General features: G+C 52.6%; 1 protein-coding gene across 11 annotated transcripts in view; it reads left to right on the top strand.

Moving 5' to 3' along the window:
• Positions 1-27,936, top strand: part of ARHGAP26 (Rho GTPase activating protein 26) — a 143,098-nt gene that overhangs the window by 35,618 nt on the left and 79,544 nt on the right. For 8 of the 11 annotated variants that reach the window (XR_010834922.1, XM_067005447.1, XM_067005452.1 and 5 more), the window contains exons 11-15: positions 950-1,028; positions 17,615-17,651; positions 24,374-24,439; positions 25,792-25,866; positions 25,979-26,035. Coding sequence is in view for 10 of the 11 variants with exons in the window: in XM_067005447.1 (XP_066861548.1) it covers positions 950-1,028; positions 17,615-17,651; positions 24,374-24,439; positions 25,792-25,866; positions 25,979-26,035 (314 nt within the window). In the remaining variant the exon portion in view is untranslated. The remainder of the gene's footprint in view (positions 1-949; positions 1,029-17,614; positions 17,652-24,373; positions 24,440-25,791; positions 25,867-25,978; positions 26,036-27,936) is intronic. The other 3 variants (XM_067005453.1, XM_067005448.1, XM_067005450.1) reach the window with 1 other exon arrangement.

Genomic DNA, 27,936 nt, shown 5'->3' with positions numbered 1-27,936 from the left:
TGGGGACTGAAAGCCTGAGAGCTTGCAGCCAAGTGACACGCCGTGCGCTGTCAGCCTGGGGGGCGAGCCACGCAAACGCGGCGCTGGCTGTGGCCAGCCGTGCACACCCCCTGCTGCTCCTGGAGCTGCACAAACACGGCGGCGTTAAGTCAGCCGTGACCGTGGTGGACAGGGCAAGAGAATTCAGCTCTAGCTCCTTGTGTGGGGAGGGCAGGCCAAGGTTGCTCACAAGTGGCAGAGGTGGTGCTGGCCCCGAGGCGAGCGCCGGGCTGGTTTTGTTCGCAGGCTCCCCCGGCTTGGCGTGCAGGCGCTCGGGCCTCTCCTTTCCCCTTCTCATTAAAACAAATAATCACAGAGCTGGGTTTTGGTGGTTGAATTTAGAGCGCGGCTCGGGGGCTGTTGTGTCTGTAGGGCTGGGGGCAGCAGGGCCGGGAGCGCAGGAGCACCGGCAGGGTCAGGGACATGGCACGGTCACACCACATGAGCATTTCAGGGATAAATTCGTTGAAATTCCTCATGCAGCAGAAGGTCCCCCTGCGAGCCCGTGCTTGGGTGATGGTGGGACACGGGATGTGGGGGCATCCTGCTTGCTCGGTTGCCTTCCTCGTCCTCGCCTTGGCCGTTACATGGATGTGCTTAGCTCCAATGCAGGTGAACTGTCTGGGGGAAAACCAAATGCAAAATTGTCTAGCATCATGGAGTGGCTGTTATGCTCTAAAAGCACCGAAAATGTGTGCTGATTGTTGGAGATGCCTTCTGCTCTTTTCTTGATCCTGCTTAGGACCTGCAGGGACTTCCCTGCAGGGGTAAGGCTGCCATCAGCTCCGTGCTGCTGGGGCTCGGTGGGGAACGTTGTCGTCTTTCCCTCTCCCTCGCGTGGAAAATTTATCTCGGTCATCTTCATTTTCCATCCTGCAGTTTATTTATGGTGTTCCCTTTCTCTCTGCAGGCCTGGCGTCATCACCATGCAGGCACTTTCGGAAGAGGACCGAAGGCTTTGGATGGAGGCAATGGATGGCCGGGAGCCGGTGAGCGCAAATATTAGTGAGAAAGCATTGGAGAAGAGCACGGAGAGCGTTTTGTAGCCCGGGGCAGCTTGTTTGCCGCGGAGCTAGCAGTCACGCAGCGCCTGCCAGCCGGCGCGAGAGCTGTATCCGTGGGGCAGCGCACGCCTCCTGCCAAGAGAATAGTTTAATCCTTTGGTTAAATATTTGAGGTAATACTGTATCTCCTGTGCTTGGATTGCTTGAAGGTGTGGTGGAAGGGAGGAGGGTAGGCTTGGCCAGCACAAACACGCTGCTGTGCTATGCTGAAAGGAAAACATGGCAAAAAGAGCAGTGGAAGAAAATACGCTGTAGATTTCCAGGGATTTTTGAGTCCTGCAACTCATCTGGCAGGCGTTTCTAGGTCTTGCAGAGAACTGCAGATTTAGTGTGAGAGGAGGGGTGTAGCCCGTTCCCAGTTCTCAGTGATACCGTCCTCGTCGCTGCGCTTGCTTCTGCCATGCCAAAGCTGTGCAGGCTGCCTCATCTCTGGGAGAGATTCCAGCACAGCCCCACGGCCACAGACTGGTGCTGATTTGAGCCTGAGCCTCCCCGCAATTCAGGAAAAGGTCCTTGGTTTGTCACAAAAAAGTGTTCGTTAAACCCACGTGGACACACACGGGCTGACTGGTGAGTGAGGCAGGCACGTGCCAGGCTTGCTCTTGAAACACCCGCGGCGATTCAGACATCGGCTGTGTGTCTGAGGGTGCTGCCGTGTGTCTCCAGTGGTGCATTTCAGCGTGGATTACGGTCAGGCCTTAGCTTGGAATCGGGGACTCATTGGGTAATTCGGGTGGGATGAGACCTTGGGAGGTGTCTAGTCCAGCCTCTTGCTGTAAGCAGATTACTTGGGGCATTATCCAGCGGGGAGCTGAAAACTCCCGAGGAAGGAGATCTTTGGCACAGCCCTCTGGGGCCCCAGCTCTGCTGCCTGACCACCCCCCTGGAGGAGAGTTCCTCCTGATACCCCGTCTGCAATTTCAGTTTACACCTCCTGTCTGTTGTCCTCCCACCTCGCGCTGCCCCGGGGAGCCTGTCTCTGTCCTTCTGATGCCTTCCTCGTAAGGCGGCTGCTGTCGGGTCCCCACAAAGCCGGATAAACCCTTTCTCCACGCTGAATAAACCTCGCTTCCTAACAGGGCATGGGCTGTGGAGCTTGGACCTACCGCTGATGGTGATCACACCTCTCTGCCACTCCCCTGAGTGAAACAACATTTCTAGGACAAAAATTGCACATGTACACCTGCAGACATACCGCTTCCAAGAACCGGTATTGTGGGAGACACAGGCACAGAAGCAAAAGAGACAGAACATGCAGTGCATGCCCAGGACAACCCCTGCTCTCTTTTTCTGTCATTCAGCCTTGCCTGGGAGAGCCAGCCTGCTCCTCCGCCTTGGCTATTAACTCCGGCGTCCCTGTCCTGCGGCAGCTGCAGTGGGAAGGCACTCCTCTGTAAGGCACACCAGCCTCTCCAGCTCCAGCATGCAAACTGTCTTGTCCCCTCCTAAATTAACCCCTACTTCGGGTCTGTGGTGGCAGGCACCCAGAGGCAGGGTAGTATTGTCTGTTCTTTCACTAACAAAATGTGCATAATTGCTCATAACTGGCGTCGAGCCTTGTCCTCTTTTAGCCTGCTCACCTACTTCCCTCTGCCTCACCTCCGCTGCAGAATGTAGTTGCAGGGATGTGAAACTTGGCCACCTCCAGCTGGAGCTGCACGAATACAATCATCCAGTTGCATTTTGACCTGCTGATGTTATCAGGGTTTGGCACAATAGCAGAGCCAGTCTGGTGGGATCGGGTTGCAGAAGTGCAGCCAGAGATTTTGAGCGTTTGTAAAGCGCTTTACATGCGAAAGGGGCTATGGAGTAACAGATGCAGGACTGCCTGGATGATCCTGTTCCAGAATCTGATTACATGAACTCATTCAAAAAACAGAGGTCTTCATGCTGCCACCTGCACATTTCTATTCTTCCCTATCATGCCCATCAGCTTCGAGCAGCTTGCTCATCCAGCGCGTCAAGCAGTGTTGCTACTCATTAATGCTGCGCATTAACGCAATACCTCGTGGCACTTCAGTGCTAGTGGCGCTTAAACCCGGCCTTCCAGGTGTGGCGCGGGAGCCATGGGAATGAAGCCTGTATGGAAATGGATGCAAGAGGCATTTTACTGATGAAGACGGTGTGTGTTGACAGACGAGGTAGCTCCTTGTCCTCAGTTATCCTCTTCGATCTCTCAAAAGTGGAGCTGTTGCTCTGTTTTGTTTGAGTTCTTATCTTGCAACGTGAGGGTGTGGGATGTTACCTACTCTGCGGAGATTTCCTTGAGCAAGAGACAAGGATTTAATGTTTGGACTCCTAGAAGCATCCATTCTATGCTTTGACTATAATTTTGTAACCAAAAACACCCCTACTGGAAAGAACGTCTGGTTTCCTTTGATTTGAATATTGAGTGTGGGAAAGATTGGCACGGTGGAGACGGTAATTCCATGTGCAAATTCGGGCTGTGGAGAGATTAAAGTGCAGTGGAGTTTGTTTCTTAATTATAATTAAAAAACTAAAACCAAATGTTGTATTACATTTTAGTAAAATCTAAACATAGAATGTGGGCTACATTAGCCAAGACATTTGTCACAACTTGAAAAGATTTATTATGTATCTTACAGTCAGAGCAGTCTCCAGATAGCTATCATCAGTCTGTTAACTCTTACCACTTGCAATTAATTTGGCTGAAAACCCTGTGTTGACTTTGGGTTTTCTTTTATGATACAGAGGCTGGAAATAGGAGAAAATGTTAACTACGTAACAGCGATTGCATTCATTTTCATTAAGATATTCAGGATGAATTTCCTGTGTGTTGGTTTTTTTTCCTTTGGTGATGCAGTTTGCGAATGAGTATGGTGTAGGCCAGAGTGATTCTGAAACTTGACTGGGGACTGAGTCAAGAATAAAAGCTGTGTTGGCTCATACTGGTGACTGTGGTAGGCTGTAGGATTAACAGAGACGCAAATTAGGCTGTTTGCTTTCTGTCAAAGAACCGAACAAGATAAGCATTTTAGTAAGGTTGTGGCTTTGCTTGCCAAGTCTGCAGTGAGCATGCCAGCCAAAATTGATGCTGGTGTCAGCAGTTCCTGCTATTACCTTCCAAGCAGGTTTGTAATCTTAGAAATCGTTCTCACATCCATGCAGGCAGAAGTGGTGTACTGGTTTTGGAAGTGTTTGGGACACAAAAGTATTTCTTCAGGAAAGTCAGCCTAGCAATGTAAGGGTAAGCAGAGGATTGAGGATATGAAACATGTTAAATTACATCCGTCTTGAGCTGGATTAATACATTGTCCATAGCCTTGTGTGGTGATGGAAAAGATAGTGTTAAAAGGCAAATGCAACATCCTGTGATCCTGTCAGAGGAAATAAGATGTGGATGGGATCTGAGCAGTGCTGTTCTGCTGCTTGCATCGTGCTGCCCTTTGCTTGATTTGTTTTGTTTTGCTTTTGGTTCTTTGAAGCAATACAAGTGTATAAAAATGCAGCGAGCATTTCATCTAGGAGTTGATTTTGTTTGTGCTGTAAAGCCGAGGGCACCATCAGCTGGGGACCGGCAGCTGGTTCCAGCTCGGGTCTCGTGCCCTCACAGGGAGCTGGTGAGCATTCCGCAGTGGTGACACGCAAACAGGGCTTTCTCCTTTCCTTCTCTGCTCCCCTCAGCTTCGCTTCAGTTCTGTTATATATTCTGCACATTTGCAAAGGCAGGCACAAAGTACAAATCCCTTGCGTGCTTTGGGAGGCTGAAGGCTGGTAACTCAATAGCAAGGCAGCACTGCTGAGGCTGGTGGGTTTGGTCCGGGGACCTGCCCGAAGTTGGACCCGTTGCAGTGGAAGGGCCCTGTTCCTCTTGGCACTCACTAGACTTGGTCCTTGTGCCGTGAGTCTCTACCCTCCAGAAAGCAAGTAAGATTTTTGCTCCCGTTCTGGAAGGCTGTTCCAGGACCTCACTGCTCTGGGGCCCAGAAATCATCTCTTGGTTCCCCGCTCACCCAGGTGCAGTCCTGGCTGCTGCTTTGTGTGAGGACACCACGCTGCGGGGCCATCGAGCTGCGTGTAGCTGCTGAGCCATGGGGACACGTCGATAATAGCTGTGGTGTCTGTGTTTTCTGCTGGGTGCTGAGACGCCACATTCATGTTCCCAAACAGGGGCTGGGCCCGGCTGGAGTTGCGATGCTGTTTGTCAGCGCTGGGAACTCAGGAAGTTCAGAAGTGGTTACTGCTGAATTAATGAAAGCCCAGAGGGCAAGATCCACAAAGGCTCTCTTAAATGACATTTGAGATATTGCAGAGACACTAAAACTCTCTTAAGGCCTTCCCTAGGTGCCGAAGGTCTGTGGACACTGGCAGCCCTTTGCCAATAGCTCTCTTTCGTGTAGATGTGCCGATCCTTTGGTTGGGTAAGGAGCACCCTGTGCCCACTCCTGGTCACCACTTCAGCACCACATGTTATTTGTCTTGTCCTGAGTTTCTCTTCCTCCGTTTGAGCCCAGGCCAAACACTTTAACCTTCAGCTGACACCTGACTCGCATCTGTAGGTGTAGGTCATCGCCTGGAGTTTGTGATGTGCCTGTAGCTTATTAGCCTAATGAAATAAGGTGCAGTTGAGATTGGTATGTCTGAGCTGCGATCCCACATGAGCCCCCAGAGCCTTCCCTCGGCAGGGTCTGATGCTGCCGGGTGCTGCGGGCTTGCAGTCAGTGGCAGCGCAGGGCGAGCAGACACGTTAGGGGGGTCACGAAGGACTTGATTCCCTTTCTGCGGCACCCTATGGGGCTCCTGACCGCTTCCTGGTGGCTGTGGCCCCCCCGGTGCCCCAGGAAGCCTGGTGGCCAGCTGGTGTTGCACCTTGCCCAGGTCAGCGCTCGGGCATTCAGCGTCACCTTTCTTCGAACATCCTCCAGTGCTGCGAGCGTGGGGACGGCACAAAATGGAGCAGGGCGGGCGTGGGGACGCCGTGCGGGCGCCCTCCACTAGATGGCAAGCTGAGACCAGCCCGCTCATTGCACTTGTGCCCCGCCAGAGCAAGGGCGGCCCGTGTGGGTGGGGGGCTGCGGGTCTGGGGGTGCCCAGAACGGGCCGCCCTGGTCCTGCGCCCCGGCACTCGGGCAGGGCAGTTCGCGCTGCGTGGGGCAGGGAAAACAATCGCTTCCCAGTTTTGTCCCCAGAGCTTGGCACGGCCCCAAATTAAAAAAACTCTTCCCTCTCCCGTCGCTCTGTTCTTCCTCTGCTGCTCACCTGAGAGAAGCAGCTGATAGTTTTGGGGGCAGGCAGCGTTCGGTTGCGCTGAGCAGAGCGGGCTGAGCTCAGACCTTCAAAACGTGCACGGCCTGCTGTTGCTTGCTCCCCCCCAGCACCGAGGGTCCTTCCCCTCCGCCGCCTCCATCGCATGCAGGCCTGCTTGGGTTGCCGTGGTGACCATGGCTGCCATCTCCTGGCCCTGGGTGTCCGGGGGGCCCAGGCCTGCGGGCCGAGGCTGTGCCAGGGGGCCTGCGGCGGGGGGCCGGGCAGCCTGCCATGGCGGGGCCCGCGCCCTCCTCAGGGCCGGCCCGCCGTGGTGGTTGATTTGGTTTGGTGGGAGTAACAGCAGGGAAATAAGCGGTAACGGGCAGCGAGGCTGCTGGGCAGCCGTGTTCAACCCCACCGGGATCTCTTGTGGTCCGGTGTGCCCGCCGGCACGGCGCTGGGAGAAGCGTCTGCAGCGGCCCTGCCCCTGGGGATTCTGTGGTCCCAGCCCCTCGGCCACGCTCCCTGTCCGACAGCTGCTCGGCGGCACTGGGGCTTGTTCAGTATTTCTGCTCTGGAAACGTAACGTGGTGTTTTTATAGCAAACCCCAGCGTAACAACAAAGCCCAGCCTTGCGTTCCTGCCCAATACACAGCACCCTCTCCCGCCTCCACCTCAGATATTGCTTCTGGGAATTCTTTCTGAAATTGTTTTTCATTTTCCTTGTCTAATTATGCAAAATGGTGAGAGATTAATTTCCCAGTGGAAATGATGTCTTTTGAACTCAATCCAGTGCTTTCAACCTCGGCATTCCTGTCGTTTTGGCTCATTCAAAAAATAAATTAACTTGAAGGACTTCGGTTGCAACCCCCAAGACACCACGGAGGGACGGCTGGATACCTACCAACCGCGTGAATTCCCACCCTTCTCGTATTCCGTCATAACTAGCTGGAAGCTGCAAATCTGCTCTATCATTTTAATTCATTTCATCTCCGACTCCTTGGAGGTCACTTGCCTCGTCTCTCTCAGTTTGGGTACTGTGCTCATTAGCTCCGTATCCGTTTCCAGCAGTGTTTGAAAAACCATCTGTGACTGAGGTGGGGTCCAGGGTTTCCACCTAGGGTGCAGTATTTACAACTGCTGCTGCATCGGACTCGGGCAGGACTTGGGGACTGATCGCTCTGGTTGTTGATAAACATCAGTGGTGTTTTTCTTCGAGTGTGCTGGGCATAAATTGCACCTCAGTTTCGTAGTTAATGAAGGAAGTTAATGATTAAAGATGGTAGAAAAATCTTCATCCAGAGTATCTTTGACTACAGGTGTGATGGTCTTCAGCTGTTTTCTCTTTGCATGGGAGAGCCTCTTTGTATGCGGGTGAGATGTTGGGAGCGAGCATCACGTTTACTCCTTTGATGCTCAAGGGCTTGGTCCGTGTTTATCTTTTCAGCTTTTTCCTTGCAGTCTTTTTCATGCTGGTCTGACAAAAGTGTTTCCGCAGGCCTTCCAGAGAAGGATGGTTATTAGCATATGTTTTATCTTGCAGCTTTTTCATGGCCTTCGTCCTCTCCGGGTTTGTTTGTTTATGGCAAATTCTTTCTTTCTGTTCCATTTTCTGTGACCTGCCTCATTCCACTTGCTGATTCTCCATCTCTCTGTCTTTGCTGGATGGGACATCTTTCCCCACCGCCCTCTTTCCGTCTATAAGTTTCTATTGTTTGCTTTTTCTCTTTGCCTCTAACCTGCCCCCCGACCCAGACAACCCAGTGAACTTTCCCTGAACCAAGGCTGCCTGTGCTTGTGCGCTGCCTGGGGGCATCTGAAGTGCCTCTGGCAGCAGCATCTTTGTCTTGGTGGAGGTGTGCAATGTGTGGGCAGCTCCAGCGGGTGCCTGGGGGCACGCTGGTGGGTCCCCCGCCTGCCAGCGGAACCTGGCCCAGCAGAGTGCCTGCTTGGCTTCTCTGCGTCCCACGACAAAGGATTTTGGCCAAGAAAAAGTCTGCTTGTCCTTTGTCCTGTTTTTGGGGACAGGGTGGCAGAAAAGGATCCTCAGGGAATCAGCCTGAGCTTTCAAGCTCAATGATAATTTATCACGTTCCATGTTAGTTCTTGTATCACGTGTACTTTGACCACAGCTCCCTTGTTCTCCCTCTCCTGTTTTGTAACCTGTTTTAAGCCTATGGGTAATAACTTTACATTAGGATTATAAGCTTTTATTTTGTTTCTAAAGCACTTAAGCCAGTGAGGTCTTAAGGCTTGACTTCAGGCTTTTAGGTATGGTTCCAACAAATGCTGCTTCAGTGTTTGATAGCTTTCTGAGTCAGAATCACTGCTGCTTCAAGATGTCAGTTTTTTGTCCTTTCCTTAAAAAGCTGACTGGGTCATAAAGAGGAAAAATACCGAGAGAAACATTCTAGATCATCTTAAAAAGATAAAAGACTTGTTTATAAAACAAAAACTGCTATCACACCCACTTCTGGAAAGTTTGTGACCTCTTCTTCTTCTAGCACTGTTGTTGGGAAGTCCAGGAGCAGAACAGCAGCTCCTGTTTCTGTTTGTCATCGCTGTGAGCGAATGCCTCATCATTTTGTTAATGCACTCTTTGCCGTATCCAGCCTCACCATGGCACTTCTCGCTGCGGTCTTACTGCACAAAATAGGCTACAAAAGTTTGGCTTTACGTGGGGAGTGGGATGGCTGCTCCTTTGACGTGAGCTGGGTTTTGGTCTCCCTTTGGGAGCAGCTGACGGTGTTGGTTCTGCTGGGGCAGCTTTGGCCACTGCTGGTACCCACGGAGGGTATGGGACGTGAGGGCTGGGATGTGAGCGAAGGTCTGGTCACAGGACCCTGTACAAACCTTTGTTTTGTGTGGGATACCCACAGAGTCCGCTGCAGCACGATGTGTTTCTCTTTCCTTTTGGTTCAGGCCAGGAGGTGAGCACGGTGGCGGGAGGTAATTTGAGTTTGCAGAGTCCCCGGGGAAAGGTGGCTAATCGAACTTGAATTGCTGCGTGCTGGCGACAAGCGGTGTGTGTGTGAGCAGGACAGATCAGCTGACGTGTGTGAACGTGTTCATGAGCCTGCGCCCGCACAGGGGGGAGAGCTTCAGAAGTGGTTGCTGGGTGGTGGCATCGAGTGATTTTGTTACACGGCTTTGATTGAACCCAGCTGCCCACCCTTAGGCTGCATCTGCCCTGTTGCTGGCAGCCTCTGCGGGGGGGCACAGAGCACTCAGTAGGAATGAGATGCTAAAGAGAAAATGTTCTCCTTCCTTTTCCCTCTCCTCTTGTGTCACCTCCGTTTAGGAGTGTTTGAGCAGAGGATTCAGGAATCATCTAGAAGTTCAGAGAATAGCTCCATGTTAGTAGAACAAACTTCTCTGCCAATTTTAATGGACCATTGGAGTATTTTTTTTTTTCTACACTAAATTAAAAATTAAAATAGGTGATTCATTATGCAGTCAGGTGTAAAATTAACCACTTTCTTTACTGCCTGCTTTTAAAGGTCCTTGCCCTCTTTAAATAGTGGCCTACTGTCATGCTGCTGTCCCGGCGTGGTCTGTGACCGAGGCTTTCTCCTTCTTCTAGCCGCAGCCTCAGAAGAAAGCCTGCCCTTCAAAACTGGGAACAGTTCAATCATCTGATTTCCGTACTCCGGGCCCCTCTCCCGTGCTGTCCTGGCTTTGCTGTCCCGGGCAGACCCCGCAGCACGGTGATGGTCAGTGCTGAGGCATACCCGGCCCCACGGGCAGCCCAGCCTCCTGCACCAGCGGCGGCGTGAGCGCGGGGTTAGAAGTGGCCTCGCCACAAAGATGCTACAGCCGTGGCACCAACCCAACCCGCCAGCCGTTGTTCGGAACAACTGGGCAGCGAAGAGCCTCTTTTCACAGGGCAGGAATGCGAGGCACGTCTGTGTTACAGTTGTTTTAAAAACAGAGGTGACACTGTCATTTAAAATCAGGCTGGTTTGGGTGTGCTCAGACTCCTGGTCCATCGGTAGACGTTGGGAGGAGGGAGGGCGGGTGTGCTCGCAGGAGGGAGGGAGCGCGAGAAGCTGGCTGGGCTCCGGCACAGAGAGCTGGCGGAGGAGGATGTGCAAGTTGTTGCTCAAGCATCCTAGAAAACTTACGGGAAGCTGTTAAGCTAGCAGAAATTTTCACTTTTAATCAGTCACTTGAGCGATCTGAATATATCTGCCCCGCTGGACTTGCTTAAAAACACTGTGAAGCTTTAAGCGCCTCAGTTATTCCAAAAATGTATTTTTCTAAACCGGTTGACCTTTAGTTACATTGTTCTAGAGGCTACTGTATAGCTGCCGTGCTTTGTGCCCTGGTGCTTCCACCTCCCCTCCCCTCTTTTTTTGTTTTTTGTTTGTTTAATTTCCAAACTATCTGCTGCTCCGTTTCCTTTTAACCTGCAGACACGGAAGGCTGGCGGTGCGACCCAGGTAGTTTTTTTTCCTTGGCTGACCCAGGTGATTTTTTCCTGAGGTGACAAACACGGCGGGTTATATAACGGAGCTGAGCTAAGCAGTCCAGATGGCTGGCGGGTAGCCCGGTCGGCTTCGGCTTTGGAGGCTCTTGGGAATGCCTGCACTTGTAATAAAACGTGGGCTTGTTTTTAATTAGAACCATCGCCTAGTTCAGCGCGGAGACGCGCAAGAGCAAGACCCGCATAGAGGATTCGGGCCCCCAGATGCTTCACTTTGATAGATGTTTTTTTTTTTTTTTTGCTTTTAATCAAACTCAGGCATCGGTGTGAGCTCTGAGCTGAGATTTGTGCTGGGAGAAGGGAGGGGGAGGGCGAAGGGAAGCGCGGTGGGGCGGTAGCTCTGACTGCAACGCGTTAGTTCAGCGTCGAACAGTAGGTTGGGAGGGAAGGAAGGAAGGAAGGAAGGAGCTGCCAGGGACCCTAGGCCACCCTCTTCCAAGTGAACAGCCCTCGTTTGAATGACATAAACCAGCATTTCGCAGCAGGTTTCTGCTGCCCTGCCAAGTCTTCCACTTTGGAAGCAAGGCGTATTTTTTCCCTCCCTTCCCCCTGCAGGGAGGTTTGCAGTGATGTGGGCTGGGAGAGATCTGACTCCTATCTATATCGTTCTGGCGCAGAGAGCAAGGAAGGTTATTTCTAGCCACAACACAGTGTAGTCTAGCTCTGAAAATCCTGCTTGTAGTATGAAAACCTGGCTCTCGGACAAAAATAGAACAGGGTTGATAAGGCAGAGCCAGAAACAAGGGCTGATTTCATCAAGGTTGCCAGGTGTCCTGCTTTTAACAAGGAAATATGCTTTTTTGTACATGAGCCTTCCTGCTCTGTGCTCTGCTGGCATCGTGCTGCCGGGCTGTGTCCCAACATAGCAGCTCCTCTGCAGCGTGCCAAGCTCGCTCGGGTGTCAGGTGCGGAGGATCCTGCCTGGCGTGGCGTGGGCCTGCGCTGATCCTTCTTTTTTCTCTCTCTCTTCCTTCCTTTTCCCCCATTACCTGCTATTGCGGGAGTCGGGTACGAGGAATCTTCCCCCCCCCAGGCACGGCCGAACTGTCCCCTGAAGGGAGCCCCGGGTGCCTGGGGGCTCTGACCCAGCTCTGGGCAATCCTGAGCCCGCTGTGGGAGACAGGAGAGTGGACTGTAGGCTGCCCGTCCTCATGAAGGCTGGTCTTAGCAGTAAGATGGAGAAGACGAGACAGAAATGCAATACTAGGCACGTGAGCGTAAAAGCGAGCAATAACGTGCCTGGCCAGAAGAAATGGACAGCCCCACAGACTGGCCTGTCTCAGAAGTCCATGAAACTGCTTGCGTCCGACAGCAGTTGGAGGACGTGAGTAGATAACTCATGCTGTTCGCAGTCAGGGAAAATGTGCCATCCTCATTATACTAAAATTAGGCTTGAAAATGCTATTTTATCGCTTTCTTTTTCTCTTGAGTTGCTGTGAAATAATGGAGTATTTGGCAACAAAAACAGTAAAAAGAAAGTAATGCCTTATCTTCTAAGCTGAATATGTGCTAAATAATTCTCAGAGGTTTTACTCTCTTGAAATCATTTTGAGTTACCCAAGATCTCCGTGTAAAACCAGTTTGTAACCTATAGCGTCTCCACTATAGTTCGTCAGAGGAGGGCTTTGTGTGCTACCACAGCTTTAAGGGAACGCTGGAGTTGGTCTTCTCTGGTCTTTTCCTGAGAGCGCCTGAGCACTGTGCAACATCCCAGAGCCTTTTTTGTCCAGGCATTTTCATAAGCCTTTTCCTCAATGGTTGCTGCTCCTCAGGCTTACAGCTCTTTGTGAATGATTTGGAATAAATTCTCTAGGGCTGAGCTCGATGCACTTCAGTTTCCATTATGCTCTCAAGAGGATGAAGACCTTAGGGTCTGGCCTGTGGGAAAGCGATCAGGTGCTTCATTAGCGTCCGAGTGAGAGGCTAGGAGGAAAGACTTCCAAGCAGATCGTCGGAGCACTCTATTGCAGGGCCATTGAACGGGTGGACAAAGGGGTGGGCAGGAGTTCCAGCACCAGGTTCCCACTGCGGGGCTGAGCAACCCCTGGTGCAGCGGCTGCTTCGTGGCTTGGGGGACTGCAGGCACCACCCTGCGCCGTCCTAATGTCTACACCATGTACTTTGACCTAGGTCTTGTCTGAGTAAATCCGAGCTGGACTCCAGCCTGTATGCTGTTTTTTTCCAACTATTTCCCCTGATCATTTATTAAAAGATTCCAAAAATGTCTGCGGTTCTCCTGTCCGTGTCTTCAAAACCTGTCCTTGGGTGGCTGGCAAGCCAGCTGGACTACCAATTCTGAGGGAACATAATGACTTCTATTTATACATTTTTGGCCTCTTCGTCTTCTGAACTCAAAGTTGAAAAACTCGTTCATGGTTGTTTTGAGGATTTCTGAATATGAATCACAAGGAAATTGCATAACATTGCAGCATTTCCTTCTATTGCTCATGGCTTTGCAAACACTGCGCTCCTCCAGGGAGACCAAGGAAATCTGGCAGGACTGGCCAATTTCGACAGTAAGTTTTAGTCTAAATACAAAGTCTAGGTTGAAGAGTAGGTGCCAGTACTAGTCCAGGAGTTGGAGTTGATGATCCTTACGGGTCCCTTCCAACTCGGGATATTCTGTGATTCTAAAAGGAGTGTAAGGAGGCATCTTCCAGGCCAGGACATGGTCTAGGTAACTGAAATGATGGTTTCCTTCTCAAGTGGAGATCCCTCTGTCTGTGGCTGCAAAACAGGACAGCTGACATTACTGTTGGTTAAGGATTTCTATAAATTTCATCTACCTCCCGCCTCTGAGAAGCTAGACAGTTCTTTCACCTGGTTTTCAGCCATTTAGGCAGAATCTTGCTCCAGTATTTGAACCTGACAGATTTGCAGAACTGTGCCCGAACACCGTGCAGCCTCTTAAGTGTTACAGCTTTGGTTGGGACAGTTTGAATTTTAAGTAAAGACCCATTTTGTGTATGGAATGGAGTTATTTTATAGAAAGGATGTGTGCAAACATGCAATTGCCATATGAAAGCATAGTTAATTTATCACGGAGGTTAATAGACATCATGGCCAAACCAGTGTGAAATCTGAAATGAGGAAATAAACATAAAATTACTTAACATCTCCTGTTCTTAGTTCCCCTTCCAAACCCCATTTACTTCTTTTTTTCCTTTTCTTTACCCACAATGTCGTTTCACCCTAAACAACCTCCAGGCAGTCAGTTGTTAGCTGTTGGCTCTTTGCATGCTCACGTGTGCCTTTTTTTAGGATCAGGTTGTAAAAACTGGAGAATTAGGTTCATAGAACCTAAAAGCCTCTGCTTTACTTACAGGTCAGTCTCAGAATTTTTCAAAATTACATCGGAAAGGTGGCTTAGGGAGGCCTTGTTTAAGCCTCCAAATAGCCATGACTCTGCCGAAATTAAGCAAGCAGTAGCTTCCACTAAGAAAGACACAATCCGATTTTGTTCGAGATATTTGACCATCTACAGTATGAATTTAGAAGACTAAATTCAAGGCTTCAAGCAAATTCTGTATTAGGTTAATAAATATTTTTTCTATTAACATCACCTCTGAAACTTCCTGGTAAAGATAGTTTGGCTCTGATGATATGATCAAATGGGAATAATTAGCAAGAGAATGACTTTTAAAGCGAGCGAAGCGCCGCAGGGTAGGGATTTGTCTCCAAGTTAGTCACTAGCCCCAGTTCTGTGAGTTTTATAACTAAGTATTGCCACACGCGATACGCGGCGCATCGGCCCTTCACCTCCGAGCAAATGCTTTTTGGTATAGCAAAAGTTCTTTTTATAAAATCTAATGATTGTCTAGGAAAAGGAAAGGACGTTACAGAATTGGGGCTCGGTTACAACTTTGATGCTGTAGCGTGGTGTCAGTGCATTACCGCACTGGCGGCGGCTAAAAGGTTTGTCCTTAGCAAGATGGGTGTAGGACGACGGTACCTTCTTGTTTTATGGTTGCACAGCTGACCTCTGTGTGAAATTTCCTTTATGCCGTGTGCATACTTTGCAGTTAATGGCATAAGCATACTGCGTTTCCTTGTCTGTCCTCTCTCTTTTTTTTAAAGAACAGTCTCTGATGATTAATAACGTCTCTATGGTTTCATTTAACCAAATTGGAAGAACGAATATGCAGGCAGACACATTTTCTTCTGCGGCTGATGGGCTGCGTGCCGTAACTCGGAGCTGCGTGACCGTGCTTGAGGCCTGGGCAGCAGAGGAAGCCGTCGGGAGAAGGACAGCGGACGACGAAGCCGTGCTGGGAAGCGCGTCAGGTGCCAGAGCAAGGGGCTGAAACCTGCGTGGACCCAGAAAAACGGAAAACGCTTGCTGTCCCAAGCACAGGAGCTGGTGCACGCTCAGCGAGGGCAGGTGGCTGGGCCGGGGCCGCAGCCCCGGGCAGAGCAGGACGCTGACAGCCGGGGCCTCGGGGACAGTGACCTGCCGCAGCTGGCAGACGAAGCTGTGGGGTCCCGGCCGCCCTTTGCTGCACGCAGCTGCGGGTGTGGGCTGCTGCGGTCAGCCTGGGCACGGGGCCGGGCTCCGAGCCCCAGCGGGGTCCCCAGGGAGGGCCGTGCGCTCTGCGAGCCTCTGGTGAGCTGGAGTTAGCGGAGCTCTGCCTGCTCCTTCAGCAGCTCCTCGGGGGTGGAAGCGGAGCTGGAGAGAAGCGTTATTAGAGAAAGCTGGCGTCGTGGCCAGGGCTGCGAGGCTGCGCTGCTGGCGGAGGAGCCTGCTGCGTATTTCCTTCCCTCTTTTCGCTTATTTTTATTTTCTTGATACAAACGCTGCTCCTGGAGGAAAGCTCACTTGCTGACTGGCTGCGTTTGCTGCTGGTTCATCCCCCAGTTTCCAGATGTGGGACGATGGGCTTTTCTCCTGCAAACAAAATCTTCACTTTGTCCTCCGCTACGTAGCTGGGCCCCTGGGAGCAGGAGAGGGAAGGTGCTCCTTGGGAAACCCCGCAGGAGGGGGGGATCTAGCACGGTGGGGTCAGTCTGTGCCCGTACCCTGGTTTCGAGCCGATCTGTAGGATTTGTGGCTGCAGGGGGGCGCTCCCTGGGTCACGGAGCCTGCAAGTGCCTGCTGCCCCCCGGCTGGCGCGTGGCATCGAGGGTTAAAAATAAACCTGCGGGAGATATCTGAACAGAAGGATGTCTTTACCGCTGACGGAGTTTCCTCATTCGGCTCGCCGTCCTGACTGGCACGTGCAGCTGGAGCGGGAGCTGCTCCGGGCCCGCCTTGGCACCGCAGGCGTGGAGCTGCAGCCTCGTGGTGCTGGCTGCGAGAGGCAGGGGAGCGCAGGAACACCGTGGGGTTTTGTCGAGCTCCGAGGAAGGCGTCTGGGTTAAGTGACTTCACAGTGAGAGCGCGGAAGCGCCGTGTGGCGCACAGCCTTTCGGGGGTCGCTTTTTGGGGGGGGGGGTGAGGGGCCGTTGGGTTGGAGCCGCTGCTGGGGCACCCGCAGCTCAGCAGCGCCCGTCCGGCCACGGCTGGCACCGTTCCCGAGGGCAGGATCCTCTCCCCCTCCCGGCCTCTGCTTCTGCCGGAGGTGTGGGGCGCATCCCGGCCGTGGCAGCCCCGCTGGAAGCACCCGGGGCAGCTCGTGCATCCCCCGGCCTCGGCGCTCCTTCGTGCCCGCGGTGCGAAGGGCCGGGAGCCGCCTGATGGCAGAGGAGGGGCCTCTCCTCCTGCCGCTGCCCTCGGGGGCGATGTGTGGTCGCTGCTGCCTGGCGTGTTGCTATCAACATCGCCGCCCGTGGAAACTTTCCTTCCCCGCTTGCTATTTCTGGCTGCAGCATGTGATTAAATCAGTTCCCTGAGCTTCGGTCCCTGTGGAAGGGGGCTCCCAGCTTTGTTCCCTGGGAGAGGAAGGGTGTGCACGCCCGCGGCTTTGTTTAACAGCCCACACAGGCTTTTTTCCTGTTCTGATGGATGCTGCCACACTCAGCTCCAGCTTGTGATGCTGACCGAGTGCCGTGTGTGTTTCTTTCAGCTCTGGGTTGATGAAGGACTTTTTTTTTTGTTTTAACATCTTCATCTATTGGGTTAGAGAAATACAGCCTGTTTGGGTCTGAAGGCTGATCTCCTTACAGCTTTTCGTTGTGCTAGGTTTTTAAATCATGCTTAGACTGTGATTAAAACCTTCTGCTGTCATTTCCCCCTTTTTCTTGTAACCCACTGAAGCTCTGCTTTAATCTAAAGTAGCCAAGCTGTAACAGGGGTCAGGGCAGGAGGAAGAGCACTGGTATTTGGAGACAGGAGTCTCGGGATGAAGTCACAGCATCGCCTCTGAGGGTGGCTCATCCTGCTGCATTTCACGTCCTCCCTGAACTCACTTTCCTTCTCCTCTCTTACTCTTTGCCTGACTCATTTATTCATTGTAAGTGCATGCGAGTGGGGAAGGCTGCTCCTGGCCTGAGGAGCGCCTGCCAGATGTTACTGCAGTGCTCACGACACGAAGGGAGCTGCCTGCTTTGCTCCAAGTTTTATAACCTTTACTTGTTTGAGAAGAGCAAGGAAGAGGGGAATGCCCCTCTCTGTTTGCTTTTAAAGCCCATTTAGTTTCCATTCCCACCTATTCTGTCCCATTTGCATTCCCCCTTTTTGGGAAGTGCTCTGGGTGTTGTTTCAGCACAGCCCCAGGGCTGGGGCACCTGCTGGCGAAGTCTCTGCGGGCCCTGGGACCTCGCCGGTGGGGCCGGGGCAGGTGCTCCAAAAGCTGCCGCCAGCGGGTGACACGAGGTGGGTCCGCGGTCCCGTCCCAGCCGGAGCCAGGTCTTCATAAGGCTTTCTTCTTGTGTTTTCCAGGTCTACAACTCGAACAAGGACAACCAAAGCGAAGGCAGTAAGTATCCCTTTCTAAGCAGGGCCCCTGAGAAATGTCTGTGCCGTGCAGTTCGCAGCCCCGGCGGGGAGGCTGGGCTGCTGGCGGCAGCGCCACCGGGACGGGGTGATGGGGGTGAGCGTGGGGACTGCAGGGTGGCCCCGGGAGAGAGCCACCCAGCTGGGGACGGGCTCAGAGCTGGGGCGGCCGGGCCCACGGTCACGGAGAGCGGGGTCGGGCGGTTCCCTCGTTCCCCAGGTGCCAGCATCCCTCGGGGCTGGTTCCTTTCGTGCGTTGGAGCAAACGGTGCAGGTGGCAGCTTGCAGTGACCAACTTGCCGTGCTGGGCCAGAACCTGGAGAACACACTTGCTTTTTCCAAGGGGGAACTGGAACACAGTGTAAGGACTACAGAGGTCCCACCGAGTCAGCATCGTCACCAACAATCCCTTGGAAAAATAGGCTGTTTTTACCGTAGTTCAGGCAAAGAGTTGAGTCAAGAAAGCATTTGTTTCTCTTAGAGGAGCAGTGGCACCGAGTCCCAGCTCTCATGCCCTTTGGTTCAAAACCCGTAGCTGGGCCATTTCCCTGAACTGCCGTACCTGCGAGGCTCGGAGCTGATCCTCCCCTCCTTCCCCAAGTCATCGGTCAGGCAGGAGCCCGGCCCGCGCTGATGGCCAGTAATCAGCCCATTTTTGTGCTGCCTCAGACAGGGCATTTTCATCTTGAGTAGAAGCATTTTTCTCACAATAATAGGTATAATTTGCAGGTAATTTTCCTTGTGTCCATTTTCAGCCCTGGCATGAAGCAGGCTCTTCCTCATTTCTGCTCTCTGCGATGTGGTTCTCCCCTCCACGTCGGTCTCCCACGTTGTCCTCGTGGTGGTGGGGACCCAAGTGAACCTCGCAGGTACACACCGGGCTCAGCCTGGGAAGGGCAGCACAGACAGTGCCCTTGCCAAACATGAAGCCTGCCTGGAACAGCTCAGTGTTTTCTCCATTTTGCAGAGGACCAAAATAAGTTTTTTAGGGATAGAGAACGGGACTTACTCAGCTCTGTCCTGCTCTGGCCATTAATTGCCACCGCTCTGTGTGTTCCCTGTGCTCGGCCCCTGGCTGTGCCAGGACAGCGTGTGTCGGTTTGGCTCAGAAGCTGTTCAAAATAACCATTTTCTAAACTTCATTGAGGGGTGATGCAAAAGCAGGGAAAACATTTGGGTTGGGGGCGGGGAGGAAGGATCACTGAAGCAATTACTGCTTCTGAAAGAAGTGCTTGTCAAACTGTGACCTTTCCGTCTTACGTGCTGTCAGCCAGCGATCCTCGTGGGGCTGGTGACTTAGGCTGGAGTCATCCTGCAGGGTGCCGGCAGCTCTTGGATAAATGGGAACAGCTCGAGTCGGATGCGTGCGTGGCTTTCCCAGGGTCATTGTGTTGTCTAATCCTAGTTTTCAGCTGCCAGGCTTGCAGCAGATCCCGTGTAGGGGCTCCTAAATGCCTGCTTAGGGTTCCCTTAGGTAAGGGCTGCCTGCTGCGGGCATGGAGGTTGTTTTCCTGGGTCAGTCTGGGACGGGCGCTCGTGCTGGAGGGGCACTGGCACCCTGCGGGGTGCTGAGCTGGTGGCACTGCCATCAGCAGGAGGGCCCCGTGCCCTGTGCCCAGCCGTGCAGCCCTGCGGTGCTTCCTTCGGCTGGCGCGGCCGCGTTGCATTGCCGGCCCTGGCGGCTGGGCGTGCTGCAGGCTGGCGGCTCTGAGGAGAAAGCCCGTTTGTCCCGGGCTGGGGCAGCCTCTCCCCGTGCCTCCTGTGCCAGGTCCCGGCGCTGGGCTTCCCGTGCGGCTCTGGGGAGCTGTCTGTGTGCAGTGCTGGGGGGGAGTGCTGTGCTGTGCCGCGCTCCGGAGCAGATCAGCCTTTGGCAAAGGGCAGCGAGACTTTGACAGAGGCCCAAGTGCCAAGTTTCTCCCCGCTCCTCTTCACCAGATGAGTACGAAGATGAGATTTAATCAGCTGAGGAGGCTGTGGCGAAGTTGCTCGTGTTTCGGTGTCTTTTCCGTGTTGATTTTCACCTTTAAGTGAGAGCAATCCCAGTTTTGTGCTGGGGAGACCCTACCCACCAGCCCTGCGTTGCGGGGTGTGCTGGGACCCCAAAACGAAGGCTGCTTACGTAGCCCTGCTCCTACGCGGTCTGGTGGCAATTATTTTCACATACGCCTCTCGCTGGGCCGCTGCTGGTATGTTCAGACATCTGACTCTGCTTTAGCACTCATTAAAACCATGTCTGTAGCGAGCCGCTTGCCTCACGAGCTACACTTCAAATTGATTTGGAGGCTGGCTTCGTGCCACGGAGCCCTTGATACAGGAGCTTCCTATAAGGACTTGAAATGAGTGTAATGATTGAATGGAGTCCGGATGCAATTCCTGACCCTGAAAACCTATATAACTCTGCTTCCTGCTCGTACTTACGGCAGTCTGAAAGAGATTCAGAGCACTATAGCGAGGTCTGCTTTTTGGCCACTGTCTAATTTTACAGAGCTTTTGGATTTTACATCCTGCTGTGTGGCCAGATGGCCATCAGCCTGCCGGGTGATTTATCTTAATCTTCTTTGGGAGCTGGGAGGAAGCAGTGCAGAGTGCTGGGGGGGAGCAGGTATCAGCGAACCGCTAGGGCTGGATGAATTTAGATGCACTGGTTCGCAAACCAAGAGGGCTTGCTCTGCTCTGTGGAAACAAATCCTCTAGGCTGTTTGTGCATATTGCATGGCAAAGCACAAAAAAACTCCTTTCCTTTCTGCTCCCCACCATTTTCCCCTCCTTGTTTCATATCCACTTGGTTGCCCATCTAGCTCAGGACCCCATCAAAGGCTGTCTTTATTTGCACAAGCTCTTTGCAGGCCTCGAGTCCTGTGAGCGCCCTGGCGGCACGCTGCGGTCCTCCCCGCAGCTTGGCAGCTCTGGCAGCTCTCTGCTAGCTTGAGACCTGAGCTAAGGCTGAAAACTTTTCTCTCTCTCCGTGGCTCCTTAATACCACAGTAGTCTTTGAAAGAGCTCATGGTCATCATCATCATCATCACGGCACTTTGTTATACGGCATGGACATGTGGTGGGGTGTGCAGAAGAGCCCGTGCTGACCTTGCATTGCCGTGACCGACGCGTACACATCTGGAGTCAGCAAGATTGCCTGAGGCTAAACAGAGCTGACCGTCTTCTTGCCCCCTTACCGATGCTCTGATATGCCATATCAGCGTAAAGTGGAAGAATTAATGGATTAAATAGAAATAATCTTGTAGGCAAAAATAGAACAGGATGAGACCAGCTCAGTAGCACTAGAAATGTGATGCCACATGAAGGTCAGTTCAGTACGTGTGTGTGTGTGCGTGCAACAGCTGTAGCACAACCTGCATCGCCTTTGCTAACGTAAAAGATTTCTGCAGGGTTGCAGTGTGAATGCCGCCTCTCAGCTGTGCGCTGGAGTGCTGGTCTTGTGTGAGCAGCCCGTGGTGTGCACCTCGGGCTGGAAGCTGGCTTTGGCGTCTGTCCCCTGGGGAAGGGGAGCCTGCAGGGACAGAAAAACCGCAGGAGGGAGGGCGGTAGGCTTTGCCCCTACAGCGTGTTTGGGTGCATGAACAGAGCGACATACTGCCTCTGCTGAGAACAGGCACTGTGAATCCACTGCCTCCGATGACTGAGAGGCACTTTTAAATATATAGGAGGGGAATTAGGGCTGCCTGTTGTGCAGAGCGGAGGTTGGCCGCGCTTCTCTGTGGCAGATCTGAGAGTTTGCTCTTTGCTGCTGCCTTCCCTCTTTTGTTCCCTGGCCGCAGCTGATGGCAGGAGGCAGCTCCACAAGGGTTTAAATCTGAGCGTGGGCTGGGGGGTCCTGTCCCTGCTGTCCACACCTGCCTGCATCTGCTTTGCTCTAGTGGTGGTGCCGAATGGAAGCTCGGGGCTGCCCGTCGTTTTGCTGCCGGGGTGAGCGGAGCGAGCGTGAGGATCGGGAGCGCAGCAGATACAAATCTGCCTTTGATCTGTGCTGGTGCAGTACTGAATCATTGGGTAAATGAATGAGATAAAGAGAAGCTGCTTCTGTGAGAGGGGAAATCAAGCTTTTATGATGCTCATTAAAAGTTAAATTTAAGGATGAATAAAGGCACTTTGGATATTTAATCAGATATTATTTCTGGATATAACTACTGCAAATAAATCCCTGACCTTTCCTGATCCAGAGCTCAGCAACGAGTTGAAGAGCTTATTCATCTACTTGGGAGGATTATGCTCAGTCATTTCCATCCGGAGGGGCTGCTCCTGCTTCTTAGCGCTGCTACTACCGAGCACCACCGGGAGGTGCGGGCTAACCTCCTGCTCAGCCCCCGCGTGCCGGGCTCTGCGAGGGGCACACGGGGAGGAGGCCTGGTGCTTGTAAGGGTCTTGTGCTCAAATCCAAGCGTGCTGGGGACCGAGTGAAACCTGCTGGTCCACAGGGATGGCTGGCACTTGAAGTGTGTGGTAGAGAGCCTGAAATGGCGAGCTGTATTGGCTGGATAGCACCGCGCAGGGACAGCAAAAGACCAGGGTTAGGGTCAGGACTAAGACAACTTAAGCCCTGCTGAACTCTCTCTGCCTGTACAGTTTCCACCCCACAGTTGCTGGCTCCGCAAGTACCCCCACGGTTGTGGATTTCAGTAATCTAGGGTGCTGTAGCGTTGTGTTGCCGTTCGGCGGTGTGTTGACTTCTTGTTGTGTCTGTGCTCGCAGCGCAGCTGGGAGCTGTGCTGGGGAGCCCTCCGGGTGCCCAGCGAAGCACCCCGCAGCTCCGGGATGTTTGCACATCCTGCGGCACAGGCATCCTCCGGCCTGCGCGCTTATGTTGGCTCGGCGCTCCGGTGTTCTTGCCCAGAAAAATACAATAGAGCTGTTTTACTGTCTCAGGTTTTTGTGCCATTCATCAGGCCAGTAACAATGCCGGCAGAGAACACGAAGCGAGTGATTAGTAAGGGATGGCACCATGCAAGCCACAGGCAGCCAGCGAACTGGCAGCTTCTTGTGAACCAGCAGTGAATCCGTGCTCCAGTAAATGATGTGAGCGGGGAGAATGACAGGAATAAAATCACTTGTGCCCTGCCGTGAGGACACTGCCAGCCCCGGGATCTCCTCCGTTGCTGTTGGGCTCCAGACAAGCTGCGGTGCCACATCTCTACCAACGCGACATCCCCTCGTGTCCGGTTCACGGGGAGTGGGTCCCCGGTGGGTTCCCCAACCCTCCGAGGGACTTCTGCCCTGCGCAAGGTTGCCCAGACCATTGTCTAGGGGGAAGTAATTTTTCTTGACAAATTACTGCCTGTGGGTGGTGTTTCCCACACAGCAGTAGAGAGCTGACGAGGACAAAATCTCCTTCCAGCAAGTATTTGTATCCATGTATTAGTAACCCCTGAAAATTAAACAGGAAAACCTGCAATGGCATGAGTTAATTGGGTTTTACATTGCATTAACACGGATCTTTTGGATCTGGCTCGCAGGCAGGGTAAGGTGCCTTCCAGACGTCCTAATTTGTCCTAAATAAATGTTTCACTTGTGCTAATAAAAGAAGGGGCAGTTCTTGAGCGGCGCCCACCTGCCCAGGAGGGAGGTCCGTGGGACGTGGTGCGTTACCTTCGTGCCATTGCATCACGGGGCAGGCAGGAGCGGCTGCCTGCAGCGGGGTGCAGGCACCTCGGGGTGCAGGGACCGGCCGTCCCAGGGCTGCTGCTCTGCTCCCCAGGGACAGGGTCCCTCCTGCTGGGCACAGAGGAGCAAAATCTGGTTTTGGACAGAGCAAAATCTGTTCCCATCACCCAGCACCTATTGCTCTTCCACACGCCATCTGTTCTCTCTGTTTCTACCTCCACGCTTTTGCCATTCTTTTGACTTCTGTACTCCATTTACCTTCACAGAAAGCTATTGCTGCTCGTATCTACCTCCTCCTCTCTTTCACCTCTCTTTCCCAGTTCTTTTTAGCTATCTCTTCCTTTTACTGGCACTTTTCAGTGCTCCAGCCTGTCATATGGTTTGTCCTTGAAAAAACTCTCATCTGCAGAAAAACGCCTCAAAAGCCACAGCAAGAAATGCAAGCCAGCGCAGTGCCTGTGCCCTGCTCCTCCAGGCAGCACGTGGGAGCTCCATCCCATAACCCAAACCCGCAGGCCGTCCCGGCGTGCGGTGGCCTCGAGGTGAAGCCACCTCTCCAGCAGGTCGGCGGTTCGGTTAGCTGGGTGGACAGTTCGGGGGATTTGTAGGAATTACCTGGCTCTGAGATGAAGCAGGCTGATTTGTGTGCTGCTTTCAAGGATTTGTCATGTCAAAATTATGATTCTGCTTTTTTTTTTTCCAAGCAACCTAGTGTTTCCAGACAAAGGTCTCCTCAGGATACCTCACCTTGATCCTAAATTAATATTTTGACCAGCTGTAGACATAAATCTCCAGCCTAGCCAGGGGCACTGCTGCTCAGCAGGACGTGGGAGGTGCGGGTTCAGAGCAGTGCGGAGGCTGATGACGGATGAGCGCCGTGCGGTTGCTGCATTACACCTGGTGCAACTGCTGTACTCGTGCCTCTCCTCTCTGAACACCTACCTTATCTCCCTCTCCTTCCCCCCCCATTTGAGCGGTGATAGAGCCGTGCTTTGTGTGGCAGCGATGACAGCGGGATGAACGGCACGCTCGGTGTGACTCCGTCCCTCGGCTAGGTGTTTATCACTTCTCTCTCCTCTTCCCTTTCAGCCGCCCAGTTGGATAATATCGGCTTCAGCATTATCAAGAAATGCATACATGCTGTTGAAACAAGAGGTAGGGCCGTTCACCAGATGGTCTTGTTTTGGGGGAAGGCCTTGCATCTGCTTGTAGCATAGCGATTGCTTACCTGCTCTTCACGAACAGCAATGATTCATTAACCCTCCGCATCCCACATCTGATAACCACTTAATAGGCTCCCCCAAGTCCCTTTGCTGAGACATGCCTCGGGTTGGCAGCGGTTAAGCAAACACCAGAGACGGGGCTGAGTCAGGGAGCGCTGTGCTGCCTGCGGTGTGGAGGGAGGGGAGGAAACCGCAGACGTCCCCGGAGCGTGCCCTCGTGCGGTGCCGGCACAAAGCCTGTCCTCCCCTGTGGGGCAGAAAGCAGGGATACGTTTCAGTCCTTCCCCTCACGAAGGCTGGGTGCACACAGACGGCTATCTTGCAGCACCCGAGCCCCCTCGGGGTGCAGCCTGGGTCTTGTTCTCCATCATTTCTGAGAGCCGATGCCTGCGCTTGCACAAATAGGTGAGAAGGAGGCATCGCAGGAACCTTTCGGCTCAGGAGGGTCCCAAAGCGGCAGTACTTCTGTCGGCGTTCTTTCTCTGGGGTCTTCATGCTGCCCCTAGGCAATGTAACATGTTATGGGCCATTTAACCTTGGCGCTTTCCCCTACAACGCTTGCCGTGCAAAAGCTGCTGCCTGGAGTAAGGGAGCAACTGGGGGTCGCCGGGATCCTGCAGGAAGGGGAATCCCCGGAGATTTTCACGCTAGCCGCAACTTTCTGTAACATTCAGGCCAAGTTTTAAAAGCCATTTGAGAGCAAATAAATTAAAAAACAACCCCCCACCCACAAAAGGAAACAAATGGGTAGATGAGTCCAAACAAAGCGACTGCAGTTATCAAGGAAAATTTAGAGAGCCTCAGCCTGGGAGGTTAGGCATCCCCCATCTGAGGTGCTTCGGGGGAAAGAGGGCATCCATCAGCAAGTCCTTTGGATGCTGTAGCAAGTAGTTTGGCTCAAGGTCTTTTTCCAGGCCACGTGTGAAGAACATGTAAAAGTCTTAAACCTCAGCCTGAAGAATTGGCACAGTAAGATTTTTTTCCAAACTGCCTCTCTGTTATATGTTGAGTGCAGATCCTTCGTGGTACACCCGTGCTCCCTCACTGTTAGTGGGGTGGTGGCAAGGTGGCCTCGGGTCTTTGATTCCCGAGCTAACTGGGGGCATTACTTTTAATCAATACATGAAAGCCCTAACATCAAAACCCATTTTTACCCTCTTCTGTAATTTTGTACGTAGTTGATGAGAGGGTTTAATTATTGTTGCTATTAGGGAAGCCGAAGAAATGAAAGAAATGTTAGTAGCTCTTTTGACATTCTCCTAATAAACTCTTTATTTTTTCCAGGGATCAATGAGCAAGGGCTCTACCGAATCGTTGGAGTAAACTCCAGAGTTCAAAAGCTGTTGAGCATATTAATGGGTAAGTGTCTCATATTTTGTTAAAGGCGAGCAGACTGTGCTGCTTTGAAGTCTTGCAAACCAAGAACGGAGGCTCTTGTCTGGGTACCTAATCGTGGTGACTGTGCTCTTAGGACCACATGCTGTTAGAGGCCGGGAGGTCCCAGGGGCACCACTGGCAGGTTACAAAGGTAGGACTCGTGTAGGACATTGCTCTGAAAGGTCTTCTGGTGCAGTCACTGGTGTCCCGCTCACATGCACTACAAATTTTGGCAGCCTTCCCTAATGCAACTCAAATCTTCAAAGAAATAACTGAAAGCTTTGGTTTTCAATCTCATACCTGCCACGTTGTTCCCGGAATATTTTTAAATTAATTTCTCTTCTGTTTTGCATGCTGCCTGTGGCTCTTCTTACTTTCCCCTTGGACCTTCCATGCCTGTTCTAACACGGTCTTGCACAGACGTTTCAAGCATGCGTTCCCCTCATGCCTGAGGCATTGGGTCCTGCGGTTCTGGGTGCTCGGGAGGAGGGAAGGTGTCAGGTCACGCTGTGGCAGAGCTTCGTGTTGGCCCCGGTGTGCAGCCATTCTCAGAAACCTCTCCCTGCCCCTGAGCTGATACGATGGCACAGGAGGCCGCAGTGCCTGATGCAGGTGCCTTTGTGCTCTGACCCAGCATACCCCCAGGCCTCTGCTGAGCACAAAATGTGTAGGAGCAAACAGGTTTGTGGCTGTCAGCAAGCTGCCGGTCGTTCCTGGTGCAGGGTAGGTCTGGGGCTGCTTTGGCTGACGGTTCCTGGCGTGTCCTTGTCAGTGGTGGCTGGTTTCCATCACCCCGGGACCCTGCAGAGCTCTTCGTTGGGTTGTGCTTGTGGGTCTGCTTTGTAGAATTTGTAGCCTGACTCCCAGCCCAGCGTCAGTGTTAACTATAGCCTGGTGGGTATACTTCAAAAGAAATGCGAGTCGTTCCCTCTCCTGGCTCTGGTCTTTTCGCCACCTTTCCAGGCCTTGGCCTGTCCGGGAGAACCACCCCTGCTCCTTACGCCCTTGTCTGCGACCAGTGCTGGTGCTAAAGTTGTGGCTCTCTGTGACTGAGCAGCTGGTTTCGTCCTCAGAACTAGCAGGGGGGCATTTGCATCCCCCAGCTGCAGCCCCGGGGGACTTTGTCCATTTAGACATGGATGAGGCACATCTGAGCAAATACCCACTTGAGCTGGAGCAGCAGCAGCTGCGCTTCTCCAGTCCTGCCTCCTGCTTCTTAGGCTTGGCAGAACCATGTATGAAATAGGTGCAGTAATGAGGAAATAAACGCCTGATAATTTGTTAACAGCCTTAGGAATGCGTTTGTTGCTTGTTGGGACAAATGAGTGACATTTGTGGTCTTCTTCCTCTTTTCATTTGCTTAGTGTTGTTCCTTTGCAATATAAGTTCTGTTTCTTGCTTTCACAAAATGCCGGTGCTCCTCTCTTGGTGTGTTTCTCCCCGCAAAAAGTTTTAATCCGTTGTGTTTCACTTTCAGTATCTTTCCTTCTCCTCTTCCAACTCCTTTTTCTTTTCCCATCATTAGTGCTCACTGAGCAAAGCCCCTGGTGGCTGTAGCAGTTGTCAGCACTAACCTATCCAAAATTGATAATCCAGCGAGACTATTAGGAAACAGAAGGGTAATGCTCTAAATCACAGTCCCTGGCTCCTGCCTGACGCAAGGGGACATGTCTGCATCAGTTACGCTCTGGCATTTGGAAAGTTAGCTGCAGTCACAAGAGCCAGTGACTGCCTCTTTTTCTTCTATTAGTAGAAGTTTGGCGTAGGCTCTGGAGCATGTGAATATGTCCTGCTAGCCGCGCAAGTACAGCAGATAAGCCACGGCACACACATTTGGCGCTATTGCATTAGAGCATCACTCAAAGAGCATTGCTGCCCACTGATAAAAATAGGCTGGGGGCCGGGTGCCCGCGACGTGGGCAGGTCCGACCTGCCAGCTCCTCTGCTCGTGGCTTTCGTGCCGGTGTGTAACATCTCGAGGGCCGGCAGAGCGACTGAACCTGTTTTCTTCTCACACGGGCGTAATTCACCCCATCGGTCGCAGCCTCGCGG

This window comes from Anser cygnoides, chromosome 14, assembly GCF_040182565.1.
Source record: "Anser cygnoides isolate HZ-2024a breed goose chromosome 14, Taihu_goose_T2T_genome, whole genome shotgun sequence".
NCBI lineage: Eukaryota > Metazoa > Chordata > Aves > Anseriformes > Anatidae > Anser > Anser cygnoides.
The sequence above is the reverse complement of the archived record's forward strand: the minus strand, read 5'-3'. Positions and strand labels throughout refer to the sequence as shown.